Genomic DNA, 19,049 nt, shown 5'->3' with positions numbered 1-19,049 from the left:
CAGTAATGGTTTTCCAGCTCTTCCAACAATATACTAAATGAAAACACAGCATAGACTAAAGTTAATTAAGGCCCACACAAGCAAACTACGGCTGTTTTTCTTTTCATTTGAAGGATTAGATAAAGTGTCAGCTTTAACAGGACCACTCTCTTCAGCCCCTATTTCTTTACTTTTGTAAATACAGAGTTAGACTTAATTCAATTTCATTTTGTGAGGATAATCCAATCAACACCTTTCCAGGGATTCCTGGCTAAACACAGGGCAGACAATTAAAACATAATTACAACTGATTGTATTGAACTCATTAACATTTTATCTGCTTATCAGAAAGTGAGAACAGGTTAGAAATGGCTTATTAACATTTATCACTGTAATAACTATAGCTCCCTAACAGTGTTTGGACATATATTTTCATTTTTATATTCTTAGTTACACACTGAAGGTAACTGGGAATTCACTTGGTTCAGAGAGCAGCAACTAGTGACGCAAGACCCTGTGGATTGTGTTGGTACATTCAAAGGGAATGAGTTACAGCTGTGAGCGCTGAGACTGTAGGAGCACTTCATTTCTCTTCGCAGGGTCTCCCGGATAAGGAGGAGGTGGTGGCTGTAAGCGGTGTGTGTCACGGACAAGGTCTTATTTATTTATAAGCACCACCATAGAGTGTTTGGCCACAACAGCTCACAGCTACACCCACGTGGGAGTGTTGTTTACCCCTTTCAGGGTGTTCACATTAACATATGGATATGATTTTATGATCTGTTTAGTCACATTAAGACTTGTCTGAGCAAATCAGAAAGACTGTACATTATTATATCTTTGGCATGACTTGTAGCGTCAACAGTTTGGGGCCTTGAAGTGTCACACTAACTTCATATTTCACTGACACATCGTCTTAATTTCCAGAAAGATTTAGCAATAGACAGGTGTTTGGCTGTGCTGCTGATAATAAAATAAACTGCATACATTGCTCAGATAGCAGTGAAGTCAAGTCTACAACATGTCTCAACATAAGGCTTAGTTCCAATGTAAATGGGGTTTAAGAAGAATAGATGATGCAACAAACTAAGGATTTTTCTACCCCTCACAACTGGATAGACAAGTATACTTCCCTGAGAACCTTCTTAAGTATCAGACTGTGCCCCTGAGGTATCCCACAGCAGAAGTATCCCTGACAGGACGTAACAATTACTGAGACTCTGTGAGGTGTAGGTTTCTCTTCACATCCATTCTTTCCAACATAAAAACCTATTTAAGGAGGTTATGGTGAGAGGAGTTTCTCATCTTAGCCAACACAGACTAGATGGAAAATAGAAAATCATGCATCTATGTTTTCAGTGTTTCCTGATATAGATCATGTCAAAGAAAACTATTTTAAAAATGGACATTTTTCAAGTAAAAACCTTGAAGTTTTTATCTGAATATTGTGTTTGAACAGTTAGTTAGAAGTAAATATAAGAAACAATCGAGGGTGACATCTGCTCCTTTGTGAGATTTTTAAATGAACGTTTTGATTTGATTAAGACGAGTATGGTTTCCATTTACTTCAACAGTGTAATGACTGCATAAAGCATCTGTTACTCATACACAAACTGTTTCCAGCCTTTGGCTTTTGACTGAGTTGCAAAACAATGAATCATCCCTCTGTGTTTAACACATCATGTCTGAGTACAAATACCTGGGAGTGTACTTGGACAATAAACTGGGCTGGACTAAGAACTCATCAGCACTGTAGAAAAAGGCTCAGAGCCAGATGTACTTTCTGAGGACACTCAGGTCCTTCAGCGTCTGCAGCACCATGCTGCGGATGTTTTATGAGTCTGTGGTTCCGGTGTCATCTTCTATGTTGTGGTCTGCTGGGGCGGCAACATGAAGGTGGCCGACACTAACAGGCTGAACAAACTGATCAGGAGGGCTGGCTCGGTTCTTGGGGTGGAGCTGGATCCTCTACATGTTGTAGCTGAGAGGAGGATGCTGTCCAAACTCCCAAACTCCTCTTAATTCTGAACAATCCCTCCCACCCACTGCACGGTGAGCTGGCTGGACAGAGGAGGAGCTCTGTGCTCCACAGAGCGCCGCAGGAGATCCTTTCTACCTGTGGCCATGAATCTTTACAATTCCTCCCCCCTCTAAAAGGGGATGGGGAAATTACCATTTCCTGTCATATAACCTCTGTCATTCCACCCGGGTCCATAATTATTAACCTATTTTCATCAATCTTACATATTCTCTACATATACAGTTTTCTGTGTTGATGTTATTCTGTATTTGTGTTGGTGTGGATCCTTTCTGGTTGTGGTTCCTTTTCTTTCTGTCCGTGTTTAAAGCAACTGTAACAAGGCAAAACTATTTCCCTCTGGGATTAAAAAAGTTTTTTGAATCTTGAATGTCAAAGCCAGGTTAGGGTTAATTCATGGAGGAAGTGATATACAGTACCTTTAACCTTTTAGCTCCAGGAACTGCATCCACCCACCATTGTGCTCACATGCCTAGTTCTCAGCAGTATCTGTGAATTTTCAGGTCTGCCTCTGGTTCTGTACGGATGGGGGACAGAGCAGATGCTATGACAGGAAGTTACTAATATGGACCAGATGTGAGGACAAGAGACCACCTCCAACACAACTGGGACATGTGGAAAGAGGCAGAGACTGCAGGCGTACACATGATACAGGATCCCTGTGGTGAAGTAAGGCGTGTTCATGTCATTATTTACTCTGCCCCAACTCACTGCAGAGGAACAATACAAACATTCAGCTTAAAAAACAAAACAAAACAAACATATATATATAAAACATATTCTAAATGTAAAGCTGTGCCTGCTTACCCTCAGGAGTTACTGGGTTTCTGGGTCTGATCCCAGCTGACACTTTGTGAGAGGCAAGATACATCTTACACAGGTCACTAATCTGTCAGAACTGACAAACATTCATGCTCACACCTGCCAATTAGCCTAACCTGCATGTCTTTGGGCCATGGGAGAAAACCCACATGTACAAACTCCCCAACCTCAGACAATCTTCAAATGTCAATGTTTAACATTTAAGAGCCCTCTAGTGTTTAAAATGATGCAGTGCAACAAACACAGATAGAGAGACACTATGTCGACAACAATACTTTTTTATTTATTAGTGAACACCGTTTTTCATTCAAAATGTCTGACAGGTACAAAAGTATACATGCAGCAACTTTATCAAAGGTGAATTTAGAGAGTTACAAAGCCGTGTGATGTTAAAACCTTCTCCAACAAAAGTGTATGATATCCATGGTGGAAATGATAATGATGATAATGGTAGTAGAAAAAGAACCAAATAAAGAACAACAAACAAAAGATGGGCACAACACATTTATCATAACCTTATGAAGGCACCAATGCCACGATGCATCTTGCTGACATTCTGCGAGAGGCAGGGAACACACAGGCCAGTCAATCACAGGTCAAAACTGAACACAAAATGAAATGTGTAATTGGTTCTACGTATCCACAGGGGCACGTCTAAGTGCCTACTTCTTTTGAGCTGTTTGTAGTTCATTAAGAGAGCAGACCCTCCAGAGGGATGCAAGCACCTCTGAGCAACATGACAGACTTGTATGTCTACCCTGTCTGCAGTTTTTACAGTCCATTAAACAGAGTCGTTAATCTCGTCTTCCTCGTCATCAATCAAGACCATCTTCCGTCTGCGCTTCACAGGAGCAGAGATATCTTCCCTGTCTGAATCTGCATCACTGTTGGTATTCGCCTCCATTGCAATGGTGGAGTCATCCTCTGTAAAGACAGCATTGTGTGAACAGTGTGTGGCAAACTAAACCTGGTTCACTTCCAACCTAAATTTTACAGGTGCCCTCACATTAACAATTAAAGCAACACATTAAGATACTACTTTACACCAATGAGAAGAAAATACCATTGTCATCATCATTGTCCAACAATCTGCTTCTGCTTCTTTTAGTTGTGGTCTTCTCTTGGGACCTGATGTGAACAGATTAAGAATAAAGATATAAAAACAGACATTTCTCCATTGAGGTTTGGTTTAACAAAAACATCAGGCAATGCCTCACCTCTCAGTTGTACTGTCTGTATCCTCAGTGGGGCTGAAATCAGACACAGGGGCTAAAAGGCAAACAACAAATGCCATCTTAAGCTGTTACCCATCATGAAAAGCAGTAGATTTAAGCCATTAGATTTAAATGCTGCTTCTTAAATGCTTTAGAAACACCTAAAACATATCCCAGTGGTTTTAGCCATCCAACTGCATATTTACATCAAAAATATCCACTTTGCTATGAAAGAGCCAAGAAAGCCATACATTAATTGGTATTATTTTACACGACAAAGCAATGATAATGTCCTATTCTCACACATACTGTACCTGTATGCTTGCTGTTGTGATGTTTCCGTTTGCGTGTGAGCAGCAGAGCCCTCAGAGCCTGAGCTCTCTGTTCTCCCGAGACCGCCTCCTCTTCCTGAGGTTCTGCTGTTGGGCTCCTACTCCTCTCTTGCTCCTCTGCACCTTTAGGTTCATCCTCCCTGGGACTAAGAGCTGCAGCTGCACTCCGAAGCTGGGATGTGCTGATCTTTGCTGGGATTCTCCAGAAAGTCTCCTGATTACCAGTGAAAAATAACTTTGATTAACTGATGCATAAAATATGAACTACACTGGACTTCATTTTTCCTCATCAAACTCAACCAAACAAACAAAAAACACATTATTGAACAAATATTGGTTGTGAAATTTACACAAAAAACAAAAAAAGAAGAAAAACACACCTGTTCATTCGCAGGTGCTCGTAACCCCAGTTTCCGTAAAAGCTTCTTGAAGTGTTTGTTGTCCATAGCTTCTTCATTGGCCTCTGTCAGAGGGACCAGTGGCACAGGCTGGGAAAAACCTAGGGGATGGACCAAAATGATGTAATTATTTAATTTACTCACTCACAATTCCCCAAGCACGAACAAAAGTGTGCTTACCATCTTCTTCACGGTGATGTGCTGTTACATTAAGACAATTCTGTAGCCACAGCAGGGGTCCAGACAGGCCTGTTAGAAAAACAACGTGAAGCAAGTCATTCTTTACTGTAAATAGTCAAGTATCAAAAATATTTTACTACCTTCTAATTTCTATTTAATGAAAAGTAAAATGCAGTAGACAGCACCGTGTGTCTCACCTTCCTGTCGTAGCGAGTTTACCACAGTGCCAACGTCAGGTCTCCTCTCCGCTGTAGAGTGGAAACTTTGGCTTCTTCTTATGCCATTTGGGGATTCTTCACCTTCATGCTCTGCTTCTTCTTCCTCTCCTTCACTCTCTTCAGACTCATCCTCCTCATCATCTCTGTCCACAGACTCACCTGGGAAATCCTGTGTTAGTTCTGCCAGGAACTCTTCCTCAGTCTGTGGCAAAGACAATGTTGTAGTTATATATATATATATTAAAAAAACAAACTAAAACCACAGTTTATAAATGGTCAGTTTCTTTTAAAACACCACTGACGATCTTAAATAATATTACCATTCCTTTGCCAGAACTTTTCCCTTGAGCATTGCGACTTCTCTTCTTATAAAGTTCTCGCCTCTCAGACACCAGGCCCATACTGAGCAGCTTGTCCACCACACGTGCACGGGACCGCTTGGCTGTGATCTTCTTCAGAATATTACCCAGCACATCTGTGACAAGACAATACAGTTCACTGAGGACAGTCACCATACAAACAATGAATCCAGGATGTACTGCTGACTACACTACTGTTGTACCACTTTATGTTCTCCTGCACTACAGAAAAAGTCCAGTACCATCAGAATCTTTGTATTCCTCAAACAGCATCTGCAGCTCGTGTTCCTGCTCCTCAGTCCAAAGAACAATCCGAGTGCCCTTCCTTTAAAAAAAAAAAAAAGTATTGCAGTGTAGATTGCAGATCCACTTGTTGCCTGTTATTCGGTAAAGACTACGTACTTCTGTTTCTTCAGTTCCTTAGAATTGTCCACAAGGCCCAGATGCACCAGCTGTGCTACCACCTGGCGCCGAGTGCGGGTGCTGCTGAGTAATGGCAGCAGTGTTTCCACGATATCTGGCACTAAAAACAAGAACAACAGTCAGTGACAGAATTTAGGCACACGTACACAGTGTGCAACTTCATCTTGTAACATTTGAAACAACAAACACAAAACATGTGCAAAGAACAAACTAGAATTCACCATCAGATTGGTGGTGCTCCTCATAGAGTTTGCGCAACTCCTCTTCCTCCTCTTCAGTCCATGTCGGTTTCTTTTCTCTGAAATATTTTGAAAAGTAAGATGCAATGGTCAATTTAACAGAACACAATAGAACACAGACACAAACGTTAACGACATACAAAACAAAGAGAACCAACCCCTCTTTGCTGTAGCCCTCTGTCATCTCATTTACAGCCCTCGTATTTTTCCAGAAGAGCAGTTCAACATATGCCTTGTCGTTTTGTGCTGCCAGTGAAAAGAATCGGTTCAGCACATACTTGGCAAACGTCACTAGTTCCTGTGAAAGAGAGTATGATAGGTAAGCTCTTGTGTCCGATGTACAGTAAAAGCTTGCTTGAAAACAATAATCTGATTTATCAAGATCCCAAATAGAGAGAATTAAAATGCATGTGCAGTCTTCAGATTATTAGACAATGTTTTTTTTTTTCCCAAACACATTAACATGAGGTCTTTCCAAAGACACAATCTTACTTGCACACCCTTACTTGTGCCATTTTTTGTGGGTGTTATCAAGTTTGCATTGAGTACACACAAACCTAAAGTAAATTAGGGCCTAAATGGTTATTACACTACCTTATAAGCAGCTGCAGCAGGGTCACTCAGGATTTTATTGAAAAGACTGAAGACTGACAGCTGGAAAAGCAGACCATCCATTTTGAGGTCGACAGCCAAGCGGTGCAGCATTCGAGCGATGCAGTGGTTTGTATGAGGTGAGTTTTTTGAGTATGATTTCAAAAGAAGGATATATGGGCGCACAATACTAGAACAGGCAAACCTATAGTCACAGGGGCACAAGAACAGAGTCAAAGGTTTTATTTATCATGAAGTGAGGACAGGCTACTTTATTGAAAGTAGCATCACAAGTAAGTTACTAGAACCGTGTGATCACCTCTTGATGAAGTCTAGAAATTTGAACTCCGTTTCAGAAACCTGGACAGACTCTAACTCTTCCTCTTCAAACTCTGCTCCATCATCATCATCCTCTACCACAGGCTCTGGAGGAGTGGACCCTGAAAGACAAAGTTAAGGTTTGAATGGCACATACATGTTGCAGTACATTAGAAGTGCAACAACTAAAAGAAGAAATTAAAGTTATAACTTGTGGTGATGCTGCAATATTCTGTACACTGTTGAGGTGGACAGTTTTATAAACCAAACATCTATTAACTGAGTAAATGCATACTGAAAATATGATTCAAACATGATGTAGCCCTAATACAAATGGTCACTAATGACATTTTAAAAAAAACTTACTTGGCAGGTTGGCATGCAGGATCTGCTTGAGGAGCTCCAATTCCTCTTCAGGCTCCACATCAGCTGAACCAAACACATCTCCATCCGGCCAAACTTCCCTGAGGATGACAAAAAGAAAATCTGTAATAATGTGTAGACCTAGAAATACAGTATGCAATTATTATCTATTTTAAACTTAGTGTTAAGGTTTCCACTTTGAGACGTTAGTCAGACAAAACGCCATTTTAAGAAGTCACCAGCAGCTCTCAGCACTTTTGTTAAATTCTTTTGCAAAGCGTAAAATTAACGAAGTGATCTAAAGCTTATTTGATAATGGCATGTCAGTCTCACCAACCTGGCAGCACGCAGAAACCCCAGTGCTTCTGGTCCCAGCCGAGCCAGCAGGGCATCCTGCACTCGCACCATCGCCTCAACCCGCTGCTCCTCAAGAGGAGTTTCAGATGTGGCATCGAATGGCACAATGCTTTCAGTTAAAGACTCTGACAACTGCACACAGAAGACAGAAACGATTTGATCATTTTCACACTGTTTATTGGTGTTGAACTGACTTTAAAAGGTTTCAACTTTAGAAATCATCTTTGCATAAATTGTACTTTGACAATCTGTTTCTACATCACAATAAATAATGACAGGAGGACATATGCTCTCTGCTCCCCCTGAGATTTATTTTCATACCGACCTGAAACCCTGTACCCTTCAGCTCTTCCTCCACAATCCTCCAGGTCTCTGCCAGGACTTCTGGAGTAGGTTCTGAAGTTGAAGGCTTTTTTTCACCTTTAGACCTTTTCCGTCTCACCTTCTTCTTCTGCAGTTACCAGAGAATGATGTTACATTTTAAGCGGGGACGGCAATTAGGCACACAGAACACTTAATCTAAAGACGTACCTGAACAATCAGGTTGTTGCGACCTTTGCAGAATCGCTCCAACATGCGCAAGAAGAGATGAGTAGACTCCACCAAGTCCTTGAGGTACGAGAGAGGCTGTCTGGTTTCATCATACTTCCTCAGCAAAGTCAAGAAAATCTCCCTGTATTCCATCAGGTAGAATATGTTACCTAGACATTGAAGGAAAACAGATGAGCCATTCAAAACCTTCCCCATGTGTCACAATTAAAGTGATAATTGAAAGTGGATACTGATTTAGTAGTAAAGCCATTTACATAAAACATAATGCTTAATATAAACGGTCTAGCTAACAAGTGTATTCTATCTGCACTAGAGCTAGTAGCATCTTACTTTTAATAACACTGGAACTCTGTTTGATGCTTTCGTCCTGTGAGCGGTCCATTTCATTCACAGTTAACAGCAGCTCTTGATACGCTTTTAGAGCCAGGTGCATCCTAGAAAGAACAAATGATATCAGACTGGGTCAGACTCATAGACTTGTTTCCATTAACCTGACATTAAGAGTCTTCTTACCTGCGGGACCAGGACGTGGTATCTTTCCGGTCAAGAAGCATTATCTCATAGTAGTTGGTGATGTTGCGCTCAATAAAATGGAAACTACGGATGGACATGGTCTCAGAAACCAAGTCAGCCCGGAACCCGTTGCCACGATTGAAAGCCATGAAAAAGCTGAGTGCCCAGAGATAATAGGTCTCATCATGTTGCTGAGCCTGCTCTCTAATCAGACTTTCCTATAGAGGAGACGGGGAAGAACAAAAAGTTCTTAATGAGTATAATGAGCGTTGCACACAATAAGCCTTGTGAAAATATCGCAAAATTAGTCCTAGAATGTACACAGCAAAAAAACATCTACTCATCTACGTCTAAACATCAACAATGCACTTTTATCAGCACACAGGCTGTAGTTTTTTAAGTTATCTTTCTCTTGGCCAATTTCAAATTGATTCAATTATTTTCTTGTGATTTGCCTTCTTGTCTACTGCTGCTTATTCAACTCTTTAAAACTGAGAAAAAAAACCTTAGTGTGCCAAGTTGTGTATCTGATGTTGTGATGTGGTATCTTGTTTCCCCATTTGTAAACTCATCAGTCCCCAATCCATCAAAAAGGGCCATTGTGTGAGCTCTGCTAGGAAAAACAAATGCTGTATGTGACAGCAGCTTACCTTGACAATGTGCATCAGATGATTGTAGCAGTTCTCCAAGAAATCCACACAGAACTCTCGCAGAAAGAGTCGAACATTTAAGGCTGAGCGGCGTTTGTCCCTACATTCGAGGGCCTGGCGATTCCTCTTGGGAACACGTCTCACTGCTTTTCCAACATCATGAGTGTAGTTTTTAAACTAAAAAGAAAAAAGAAGGAAAGAAAAACATAGAGACATTGAAATTAGTTGCATTACCTTCTCTATTCTTATCACTTGAATTTTTTCATATCAAATATTCTGGCAGCTGCACTACTCACATTATAGAGAGTTCTGTGGTAGATCACATCTTTGTCTCCAATTGACTTGAGACCTTTAACTACATAGGAGCCCCCAAAGCGAGAGTGTCTGACAGAAAACCAACATACAAACTATATTAATATTTTTTCAGTCTGATAGTATTTGTCATGCTCAAGTTCTTCTAACAAGCTTGTCCCTTTGTGTAACCAACACTAAAGAACATTTGCTTGTTTTTTCACCTGGTTCCTCGTTGGAAAGTGCGAGAACGTTTCTCTGCATGCTCTTTCTGCCTCAGTGACTCAAGCTCCTCAGAGTCTCTCTGCTTCTCCTCTGTTGAACGAGCATGACCAGCACTCACCAAAGACTCTGGTGTCTATAAGAAAAGGAAAAGAAGAAAATCAAACTGAAAAGACACCAGGGGATTTCTCCCTCTACCTGCAAAACTATCTTTAGACGAACCTGGTCTCTGAACATGAGGGAGATTATTTCCAGCACATGCATACTCCACTGCTGCTCACTCTGGGCTGATGCCAAGAACTTGACCAGGTCATCAAACCCGCTCATGTGTATTGCCCACAGCAGCCTGTCATGGACACTGGCATCATCATCTACTTTCTACAGACAGAAGAAAAACTAAAGGTGAGATAACAGATGAGATAAAGGACTTATGACAGATCACATTGGCACATATGTTAAAGTCAGACCTTCTCTTCACAGGGATCTGCAGGCACATGAAGCACATTCCTAACCAGCAGCAGGATCCTCTCTATCAACAGATTGTCCTCCTCCTGCCTCTGTTCCCAGTCCTGAAAGAGAAGAAGGTCAGTATGTAGACAAAAACAGAAACATGAATAATGAGAACTGATGTAAAGACAGTGATGTAAAACACTCACCAGTTGCAGAAGGTTATACAATGTCTCACTTAAAATGCCAAATACCCGTTCACTGGCAAAAGCCTGAAAATAAAAGGACAGGTCACAATAATTATATGCAAAATACTTAGTATCCCAGTGTTCATTGTACCAGTATAATTACAGCTATTAGCAGACTTAAAGGAGACAATACCTCTTTATAAGCTTGTAAGTGAGATGTAACTTCTAAAAAATGGTGTCTAAACACCGGATCATCTGGGACTTTACCAAAACAAAGCATAGCAGGCTGAGTAAGGTTGACCATGAGCCTGAGAAAAACAGAGAAGAGTCATATGTACACACTTTACAATTGATCAAAATAGAAAAATTACACAGTAAGCAAACTTACACACAAACATAACAATTCTATACCAATGGTATTTGTGTGTCAATAATGTGCTGAATAATTATGTATCATATGAAGTTTCAAGTGAGGGATTTTTACCTGATGCAGGCATCAAATAAGGCTCTATCTTGTCCATGTTGAATTACGATATGTAGAAGATCATTCTGTAAAATCTGTCCGGCACCCAGCTGCTGGCGGACATCACGGGAGTCATCTTCATGGCGTAAGTACCTGATCAAGTCCTTTACACTGTCTGCAGCACAAAGATCATCACGATCAATCAGAAAAGTATATTTTTATAGACAAATGTGTTTATTAGAGCAGCTAAATGTTTATTTATGTTTCAAACCAACTCACCTAAACAATCAGCCTCCTTGTGGTAGGTGTCTCCTTCAAGATAGCCAAGAGCACTGCACGTTGCCAAAATTTCACAGTTCATACTGAGTGTGTTGATAAACCATCGGCTAGCCTAAAGGTGAAGGCTCAGTCTTTTCAGTCTTACAACAGGATACAGAAAGAGAGAAATGAGGAGAGGGATTAATTTACTGTTCTCTTCACAAAGTATCTAACAATCAGCAAAACAACAACATTATGTAGAACACTAGTGCATTGTAACTGAGTACAAGTTCTATATGTGAGTATAACCTTTAACTTTAGTTACCAATTACTTTGCAAATTAATGGGTAAAACACAGACACAACATAGTATTGCCAAATGAGATTATATTCTATTAGGACTTTATTCCAGCTCAGTTTGTTTACTTATATCCAGTTTGATCAGAGAATAAATGCAAATGAGATGCATCATTTTGTTTTTGAGAGGAACTTCAACAATAAACACAATAATAACAAAATAGTTTCACAATCCCCTGTCACTCTCACAGTGAATAAGTGAATTTCAACATTTCTGATTATGATGTATAAATAGCTATAACAACGATGATTTACTTCAGCACTTAGTAAATACTTTAAGCCACTTTGCATTGTTGATCCTACTATTTTGAACTTTTCTTTAAGTGAATGATTCAAATGTAGAACTTTTGCTTCTACCGAGTATTTGTACTGTGTGTACTTAAGTAAAAGATATGTGCACTTCTACTGTAAATGAAAACTGTAAGGAACAGGTGTTATAAGGAGTTTAGCTAGCTGAACAGCTACTCTGCTAATGTTGTTTAGCCGAGACAGTTTAAAAACACTGACCGCGCTACGACTTCCGTCAATTGAAGTCATGATTCAAAGAAAGAAACACAACACAGATAAACGTACCAGACCTGCAGCCGCTGATAGTTATAAAGTTAAAAACCTTAAACCTTTTCCACCGGTGTAATGTTTGTGTTTGCTTCCTGTCTCTGCGCGGACAAGTCTCGCGCCAACAGAGCGAGCGAAAATTTAGGAAACGGAAGTAGAATGTCGTCACGCCTTTGCATTGTTGCCCTCGGCGTAGCTTTTCAGGCAGCGCCTTCCCGAGTGGTCTACCGACACTGGAGAGTTAACTTGTGACATGGTCAAGGTAGGTTCATATAATGCAGGTTGCAATTGAGACTGAGGCCGTGCGTGTGCTGTAATTGTCAGTGGAACTTCGTTTATGTTTTTTACGGTTTTTTTAGCACTAAAATGTCGCCTGAGAGACTATACACAGGGCAGCCTGAGTGAGGGACAGTGTCGAAGGAGAGGCCACGTTTAGAAAGTTTTGTGCTGCTGTTTATTCTTGACTCCAATCATCTGTGACATGTACACATTTGCTGTCCGGCATTATACATCAAATCATGTTTATGTTGTGTAAAAACGTTCTGATCAGTGTAAAGGGTCTAAAGTTGAACCTGATTGAAAGAGTTTTACAAAACACTGCACAGGAGCCTTTACAGGGAGAAACACCCATGGCATCATAGTCCTGGGGTGAAAGAAGAGTCTCAGTTTTATGATGAATTTAAAATGTTTCCCAAATATCTGATCTTGGACTTGACATGTCCAAGAAGACCTTGACATGTATGGAGGAAAAACTCTGGACTTGGGAAGACTGTAGCAATTAACAGGATGACATTTGTTCTTGAGTATGTGGACAGACAAGATAACACATTATTTTTGGTTTGCTCCATTTGCATTTATTTGCACTTACACATATTCATTGATCAGTCGCGCCAGATACTCACAGCATTGCAAAGCACATTGAGCAAAAGTCCTCAGTTGGTGACTGTCAAATTTTTAATATCTACTAATGATCCATGTGATTTGAATGTTTTTTTTTTTACAATGGAAGGAAAGCAACACTTACAATAAAAAGGCAAAGGTATTTAGTCATCTCGGTCTGTTTTTAAGGGTTGTTGACCAAAAGGCAGTGTCTGAAAGTCTGTTAGTAATTCATATCTACAACACAAACTTCTAAAATCCTGAATTTAAATTCTCTATAAAGTCTGTAGTTTAATGTAGTTTAATACTTGGCTACAAACATGTGGTTGTCTAAGGATTCCACGGAATTGCACTGTAACTCAAGGCCTCAGGTGGTTTGTTAGTAAGGGATGGTTCTTAACCCTACAGATCACACAAGTGGAGAGAAAATGTTGGGTGGCTTCAATAGCACCAAAGTGACGCTGTCTAGAGGGATTCATTGCACCTACTGTATACTGAAAGACTCTTTGCAACACATATAAACACATAACTAGTGGAAATGAAGACTATATAGATCAGAGTTTGTCTTTTTCTACTTTTTTTTCCTTGTATTTTTGTCTATTGTGGTACTGGCCTTTCAAATAATTTTTCATCTACTCTTCCTCATCATCCTTGTCGGTTCTATCAACGTGGCCTGAGTCTCTCTCCTTCTCCCTCCTGGATTCCTTCACCACCTGATGGAAAATGAAAACATGAATATTCATTTTCATTTTAGTAAAAATAACACAATTTTCTTCACAATTTCAAATAGTTATTTTTGCATTATTTTTTTTTTTACAAATCAGCGTACCTCTCCATCTCTAGTCTCGACTGTCTTTATCACCACAGTCCTCTTGCCCTGGCTTTCAGGTGCTTGTTCATAATCTATGAAAAAAACAAGTTAAAGCTTTATTAGTTGTTATTGCAGAATGAGTTGATGAATAATGGTTGCAACGGAGTCCAGAGACAGAGTCATATGTTATATTACAGCTTACCTCGGCCTCCAAGGTGATTGCTCATGCCAATATTTAAGATGGGCACACTAATCCTTAATACAAATATAAAATATTAGAAATATGTTATTTACCAACATTAACATTACATTTTTTTATTGTAGATAAAATATCTGACCACAGAGTAAACGTAGCAGTAACATTTTATAGCTTGAAGGTGAAAACATTTGCATCCAAAAACATTTAGAAACGTCCCAAATTCTTATACACAAACATACAAATCTACATCTATGAGCTATTTAGATTCTCCAGTCCATCCTTTCTACGTTGAACACCATTGCACCAATAACTTGACAAATGAACTCCAACCTTTTTCCCACCCTTTATGATCAGAGATTAAACATGGTATGTTCTCCCTCACCTGCTCTCCTCCCCTTCCAGCAGTTTACGATAAGTAGCTATCTCAATGTCTAGAGCCATTTTGACATTGAGCAAGTCCTGGTACTCTCGAAGGTGGCGGGCCATCTCCTCCTTCAGGTGACGGATCTCCTCCTCCAGTCTGCCTACGTTATCCTGGTAGTTAGCAATCTCATTACCAAACTGGTCCTCCATTTCACGCATCTGCCTCAGCAGAGCTTCATTCTGAAAAACAGAGGAGCACTTAGAGCTTAATATGTTTGATGATTATATGTTTTTTTGTGTGTATAATAGGTTAATGTAGAAATTCCCAGGGGGTGTTTAGTCTCACAGTGTTCTTCAGTGCATCAATTTCACAGTTGAGGGACTGAATCTGCCTCCTGGACTCATTGGCTTCCTGCTTGGCCTGCCTCAGAGCATCAGTGTTACGCTTTGCAGATTCAGTCAAATCAGCAAACTGCAGGAAGAAAAGATGAAGTACACAAGCATTAAGGTGTGTTTGTGTGACTATCATCATGTCTGACCATAGAAGGGATGTAGCATCTCTGTCAGTTTGTCTGCATACCTTGGACTTGTACCAATCCTCAGATTCCTGCATGTTCTTCAAGGCGATGGTCTCATATTGAGCCCTGATGTCCCTCAGAGCACCAGTTAGATCAGGCCTGGAGCTGCTATCCACCTCCATCTTCAACTGCTGGGTCTGGACACTCACTTGTACATCCTGGATTTCCTAATAACAAGAATATGGAGGCACACTAACATAAACATTACATAAAAAAGTATAGTCAAAAATGCAAAACAATCAAAGCAAAAGCATTTGTCTGGGTGTTCGATGCCAGTTTCTTCCAGGATTTAGCTTTAGGACACCTCTATTCAAGTTCTCATGTTGTTATTACCTGACATGTTCATTCCATTTATATACTAATGCTCATTTAAATGATCTTTTCTTTCTATTAGAACTCTGCAAATGTTCGCCTGTTTTATCAGACAGGTTCCCAGTGTAAATCCATTTCACCAACATCCAATTTGGGATGAGACCTTTTTAGATGTATCCAGATGGACACATTATTAGTGTTTACTCACTAAATATGACACTTACATTTAGCACTATTTAGTTACTTACAGCAAGTAAGCAACTAAGTTATGAGAATATTCTTTTGCAATAATTTCTACAAATTAATTTAGTCTGTAGAATAGAAAGTAACATGGATTTTAAATTGAAATCAGTTGATACCTGAAAATCACATCAATGCTTGCTTGGAATGTTTATACATACACAAGTTGAGTTTTACCATTATATATCTTTAAATAACATATTGTGATTGGTGAATCCTAAACAAAAGTACTTTTCCATTCAACATAAATAAATAAATATGCAGAGTTAGCATCTCTTACTTCATCGTGGAGCTTTTTAAGAAATTCAATCTCATCCATCAGGGATTCAATCTTTCTCTCCAGCTCCAGACGGGACAGTGTGGCATCGTCCACATCCTGTATTAAGTAAGACAGACATAAAATGCAGAATGCTTAGTTTTTAGGAGGTATCTGACATTACATTAAAATATGATGGTCTCTTCAGCTCTTGTAACTATCGGTTCTAAGATTATAATGTGTATGCACAAGGATTTATTTTTATTTTATTGCTAGCTTTATCTTTGTGTTATTGCTGGACTTTATGGGATAAAAACATAAAGACATAGAGTCCTGTTAGTCACTTACAGTTCAGATAAATTTTTTCCATCCTTCACAAGAATAAGAATCCTACACAACTGCCTGCATCAATTTTAGAATTCTGCTTTGTCATTTTACTGTAAAACTATTATAGACGTTTTGCAAATGAGACAAAACTGTTTGTTCTGACCTGTTACCCGAGCATGAGGACACTGTAATCAATATGATAATCATGGTCCAGTGAGTTGAGTGTTTACCTTTCGGAAGGCAGCCAGGTTACCCTCAGCATCTGCCCTCTTCTGGGCTTCTTCATCCAACCTTGACGACAAAGAGACAAAATATTTTAATGTACAAATAATTTTCAGGTTCCAAGCTTTTTTATTTATTTTTTTTACAAAACAGAAGATTGATGTTGATTATTTTTTTCCAAGGACACTCTCTATAAAAGGTTGCACCAGGGCATCAGCTGGCAAAAACCTTTCTGAATCAATTTGTTAATTCACTGTCCTGTAAAAAGGGTTTTGGGAGTGCACCCAGTGGGATCAGCAGATGCTCCTTTCAGCTAATGTGGTTTCACCACAGTTCAATAAGGTCATCCATAGACACTCAATAAGGTTATGTACACACACTTCCCCCCTTTTTAAAGATTTTAATGGTTGTTGTGGCTAGTATACAGCATAGAGACAAAACCTCTTGACTACAGAAAATGGGAGTTACATTTACAATGCGCTTTTGTTAAACCTCGTTTATGCTTCTCCAAAATCTGATATGTTATTTAATTACAGCCCTGACCTCTGCTTTAGCAAATTAATTTATAAGTCATGAGTCATTGTGATTACTCATCACAAATTATATCACAATCCACAGTACAGGAGTTTGCTCATTCTCTTTACTGTCTGTGTGGTCGATGTCTGAATGTGCGGTTGAATCCTCCTCCATTTGTCCTGTCAGACAGAAGTCTTCCCCATAAAGACATAAAGTAGATTAGTGGGGAGAGCATCACATAGTGGGCCCTACTTCCTCATCTTTAATTCATGTTGTGTTACACGGGACCCTTTTGTTCTAATGGGATCGCTGGCACCATCCCATCAGCACAGAGGAACACTGAAAACTCACCTAATGGAGTCAGTAAGTCACATTGATTTTTCCTGGCGCTATGCTCACCAAACCTGACATCCAACCTCTCTTCCTCTGGTCCCATTTCATCTCTCATTCCCCTCCCCACTCCTCAGCTGGCCCCACCCTCTGTCTGGTCCATCCTTTCTTCTCCTTTCCCATCTCATCTGTCTTTGTGCATATATGATGCTCAACATTTCTAAGTCTAACACCTTGTTTTGTGCTGAAAATGACCCATGGAAAAAAGACATTTTTATAAACATATACACTCATACATGAAGAGAGTCTGACACTAAAGGCACAGTGCTGACCAGTGGTGTCCAGTCTGCTGATGTGCCACACCCTACACCATTATGATTAGTGGAGCCTCTAGACTAGACCCATGACTCAACATATATGATTGACCAACCTACAACAGAGTGTATTTGAATCAAGAGGAGAGAAAATTGTCATTTAGATGTAACAAGATGCAACCTTCTGTCTTCACCCTTCATACAAAATATTGTAACCTACTTTATCACCTATTTACGTTTCTATTTATCTGTTCATGATCCAGTCATGTAACTGATCCCCATATCTCCATGCTCTACTTCTCTGTCTTATCTCAACATGTTGGTACCAACCTCTGCTTGAGCTGGGCCAGGTCCTCAGCCAGGTTGTCCCTCTCCAGCTGGTACTGGTCCCTCTCCTTGCCGATGGCATCCATCTGGCGCCGCATCTCCCTCAGCTCCTCCTGGAAAAGCTCAGTAGCACGGTTGGGCTGGCCATGCTGCTGCTGGCCCTTGAACTGATTGAGCTCCTGCTGCAGTGCAGAATTCTGCTGCTCCAGGTAGCGCACCTTCTCTATGAAGCTGGCAAAGCGGTCATTGAGCTCCTGCAGCTCAGCCTTCTCATTGCTACGGGTGGTTAGGAACTCCTGGTTGATCGCTTCAGCCAGGGTGAAGTCCACCTTGTCGTAGGTGAGGCGAGGTGGCTGGGTGCTAGAGCGGGAACGCTGTGGGTGGTAGCTGGTGGGGCGGGATGCCACCACAGGTGACGCTGAACGCACATAGCGCCCCGCAGAAAGGGGCATACGGGAAGACACAACAGAATAAGAGGACATGGAGACTGGGTGTGGGCTTCCAAAAGTGCGCCTGTAGGAGGTGGAGGTATGCATTGAAGAGTGGCTCATGATTGGTCTTGTTCTGTTCGATGTCGCTGTGAAAGGTTGAGATCTGAAGTCTTGGAGATGGCTCGTGAAGCAACAGGACATCAGACTGAAGAGTACTGGGGGTTTTTATGCTCTCAAGCTGGCTAACCCATCACCATGACGCCTCCCACATCCTCATTTCGCCTCTCCCCACCCAGATGAACTCTTCCTTTCTCAATCACTCATCAGTATAGAAGCTTTGGCCACTCCCAAGCCTCTAGAGAAACAACCTGCCTCTCTGTGTGCTTTCGCTGGTGCTCTGTCTCACTCTTCCACCTTTTTAACACGAGCATTTGGCAAGAGGCCAGACTGGCTTCCACATCACTCCTTTCATAGTTACAGATGTCTCCCACACCTACTTGCGCTCTCTGATTTATGTCCTTGTTAACATTGTATGTTGATGCTCGCTCACTCTGTCAGTAATTTGTTGTTTCTCCATATGATTCTTATTTCACACAAGAGAAAAAGCCACAAAAAGTA

At 40.5% G+C, this 19,049-nt stretch overlaps 2 protein-coding genes across 4 annotated transcripts; both read right to left on the bottom strand.

Moving 5' to 3' along the window:
* Positions 1-3,108: 3,108 nt before the first annotated feature.
* timeless (timeless circadian clock) lies at positions 3,109-12,460 on the bottom strand. Of its 2 annotated transcripts, none has more exons than XM_026349456.1 (30): positions 12,345-12,460; positions 11,437-11,576; positions 11,179-11,332; positions 10,888-11,002; positions 10,716-10,778; positions 10,527-10,628; positions 10,282-10,437; positions 10,062-10,195; positions 9,843-9,930; positions 9,547-9,723; positions 8,897-9,114; positions 8,714-8,817; positions 8,363-8,532; positions 8,157-8,282; positions 7,812-7,963; positions 7,478-7,575; positions 7,113-7,233; positions 6,797-6,998; positions 6,361-6,500; positions 6,185-6,261; positions 5,943-6,063; positions 5,783-5,865; positions 5,502-5,656; positions 5,161-5,383; positions 4,964-5,032; positions 4,766-4,884; positions 4,368-4,599; positions 4,057-4,108; positions 3,903-3,967; positions 3,109-3,763 (listed from the first exon to the last, which is right to left on the bottom strand). In XM_026349456.1, exons 2-30 carry the CDS (start codon positions 11,516-11,518, stop codon positions 3,621-3,623), a joined length of 3,741 nt encoding a protein of 1,246 aa, XP_026205241.1. In that variant the 5' UTR covers positions 11,519-11,576; positions 12,345-12,460; the 3' UTR covers positions 3,109-3,620. The 2 variants fall into 2 exon arrangements, with proteins under 2 accessions (XP_026205241.1, XP_026205242.1); XM_026349457.1 differs by having other exon boundaries at positions 12,382-12,445.
* Positions 12,461-13,265: 805 nt separating this feature from the next.
* Positions 13,266-18,622, bottom strand: prph (peripherin). Of its 2 annotated transcripts, none has more exons than XM_026349458.1 (9): positions 18,004-18,622; positions 16,522-16,582; positions 15,989-16,084; positions 15,159-15,323; positions 14,925-15,050; positions 14,598-14,818; positions 14,225-14,271; positions 14,035-14,108; positions 13,266-13,918 (listed from the first exon to the last, which is right to left on the bottom strand). In XM_026349458.1, exons 1-9 carry the CDS (start codon positions 18,549-18,551, stop codon positions 13,838-13,840), a joined length of 1,419 nt encoding a protein of 472 aa, XP_026205243.1. In that variant the 5' UTR covers positions 18,552-18,622; the 3' UTR covers positions 13,266-13,837. The 2 variants fall into 2 exon arrangements, with proteins under 2 accessions (XP_026205243.1, XP_026205244.1); XM_026349459.1 differs by having other exon boundaries at positions 14,219-14,271; positions 18,004-18,599.
* Positions 18,623-19,049: the final 427 nt, after the last annotated feature.

The sequence above is a fragment of the Anabas testudineus genome, chromosome 5 (genome assembly GCF_900324465.2).
Source record: "Anabas testudineus chromosome 5, fAnaTes1.2, whole genome shotgun sequence".
Classification (NCBI taxonomy): Eukaryota; Metazoa; Chordata; class Actinopteri; order Anabantiformes; family Anabantidae; genus Anabas; species Anabas testudineus.
Note: the sequence above shows the minus strand (reverse complement) of the source record. Positions and strands in the feature narration are given on the sequence as shown.

Bases quoted from the DNA above. Each gene is read 5' to 3' on its own strand.
- timeless (XM_026349456.1), bottom strand. From the start codon at position 11,518: ATGAACTGTGAAATTTTGGCAACGTGCAGTGCTCTTGGCTATCTTGAA. The intron at 8,283-8,362 runs GTACGTCTTTAG...TGGTAACTGCAG, and splicing joins GCAACAACCTGATTGTTCAG to AAGAAGAAGGTGAGACGGAA. The intron at 4,600-4,765 runs GTGTGTTTTTCT...ACTGGTAATCAG, and splicing joins GAGCACCTGCGAATGAACAG to GAGACTTTCTGGAGAATCCC.
- prph (XM_026349459.1), bottom strand. From the start codon at position 18,551: ATGAGCCACTCTTCAATGCATACCTCCACCTCCTACAGGCGCACTTTT. The intron at 15,324-15,988 runs GTAAGAGATGCT...TCTTGTTATTAG, and splicing joins TTAAAAAGCTCCACGATGAA to GAAATCCAGGATGTACAAGT. The intron at 13,919-14,034 runs GTACGCTGATTT...ATTTTCCATCAG, and splicing joins TCGAGACTAGAGATGGAGAG to GTGGTGAAGGAATCCAGGAG.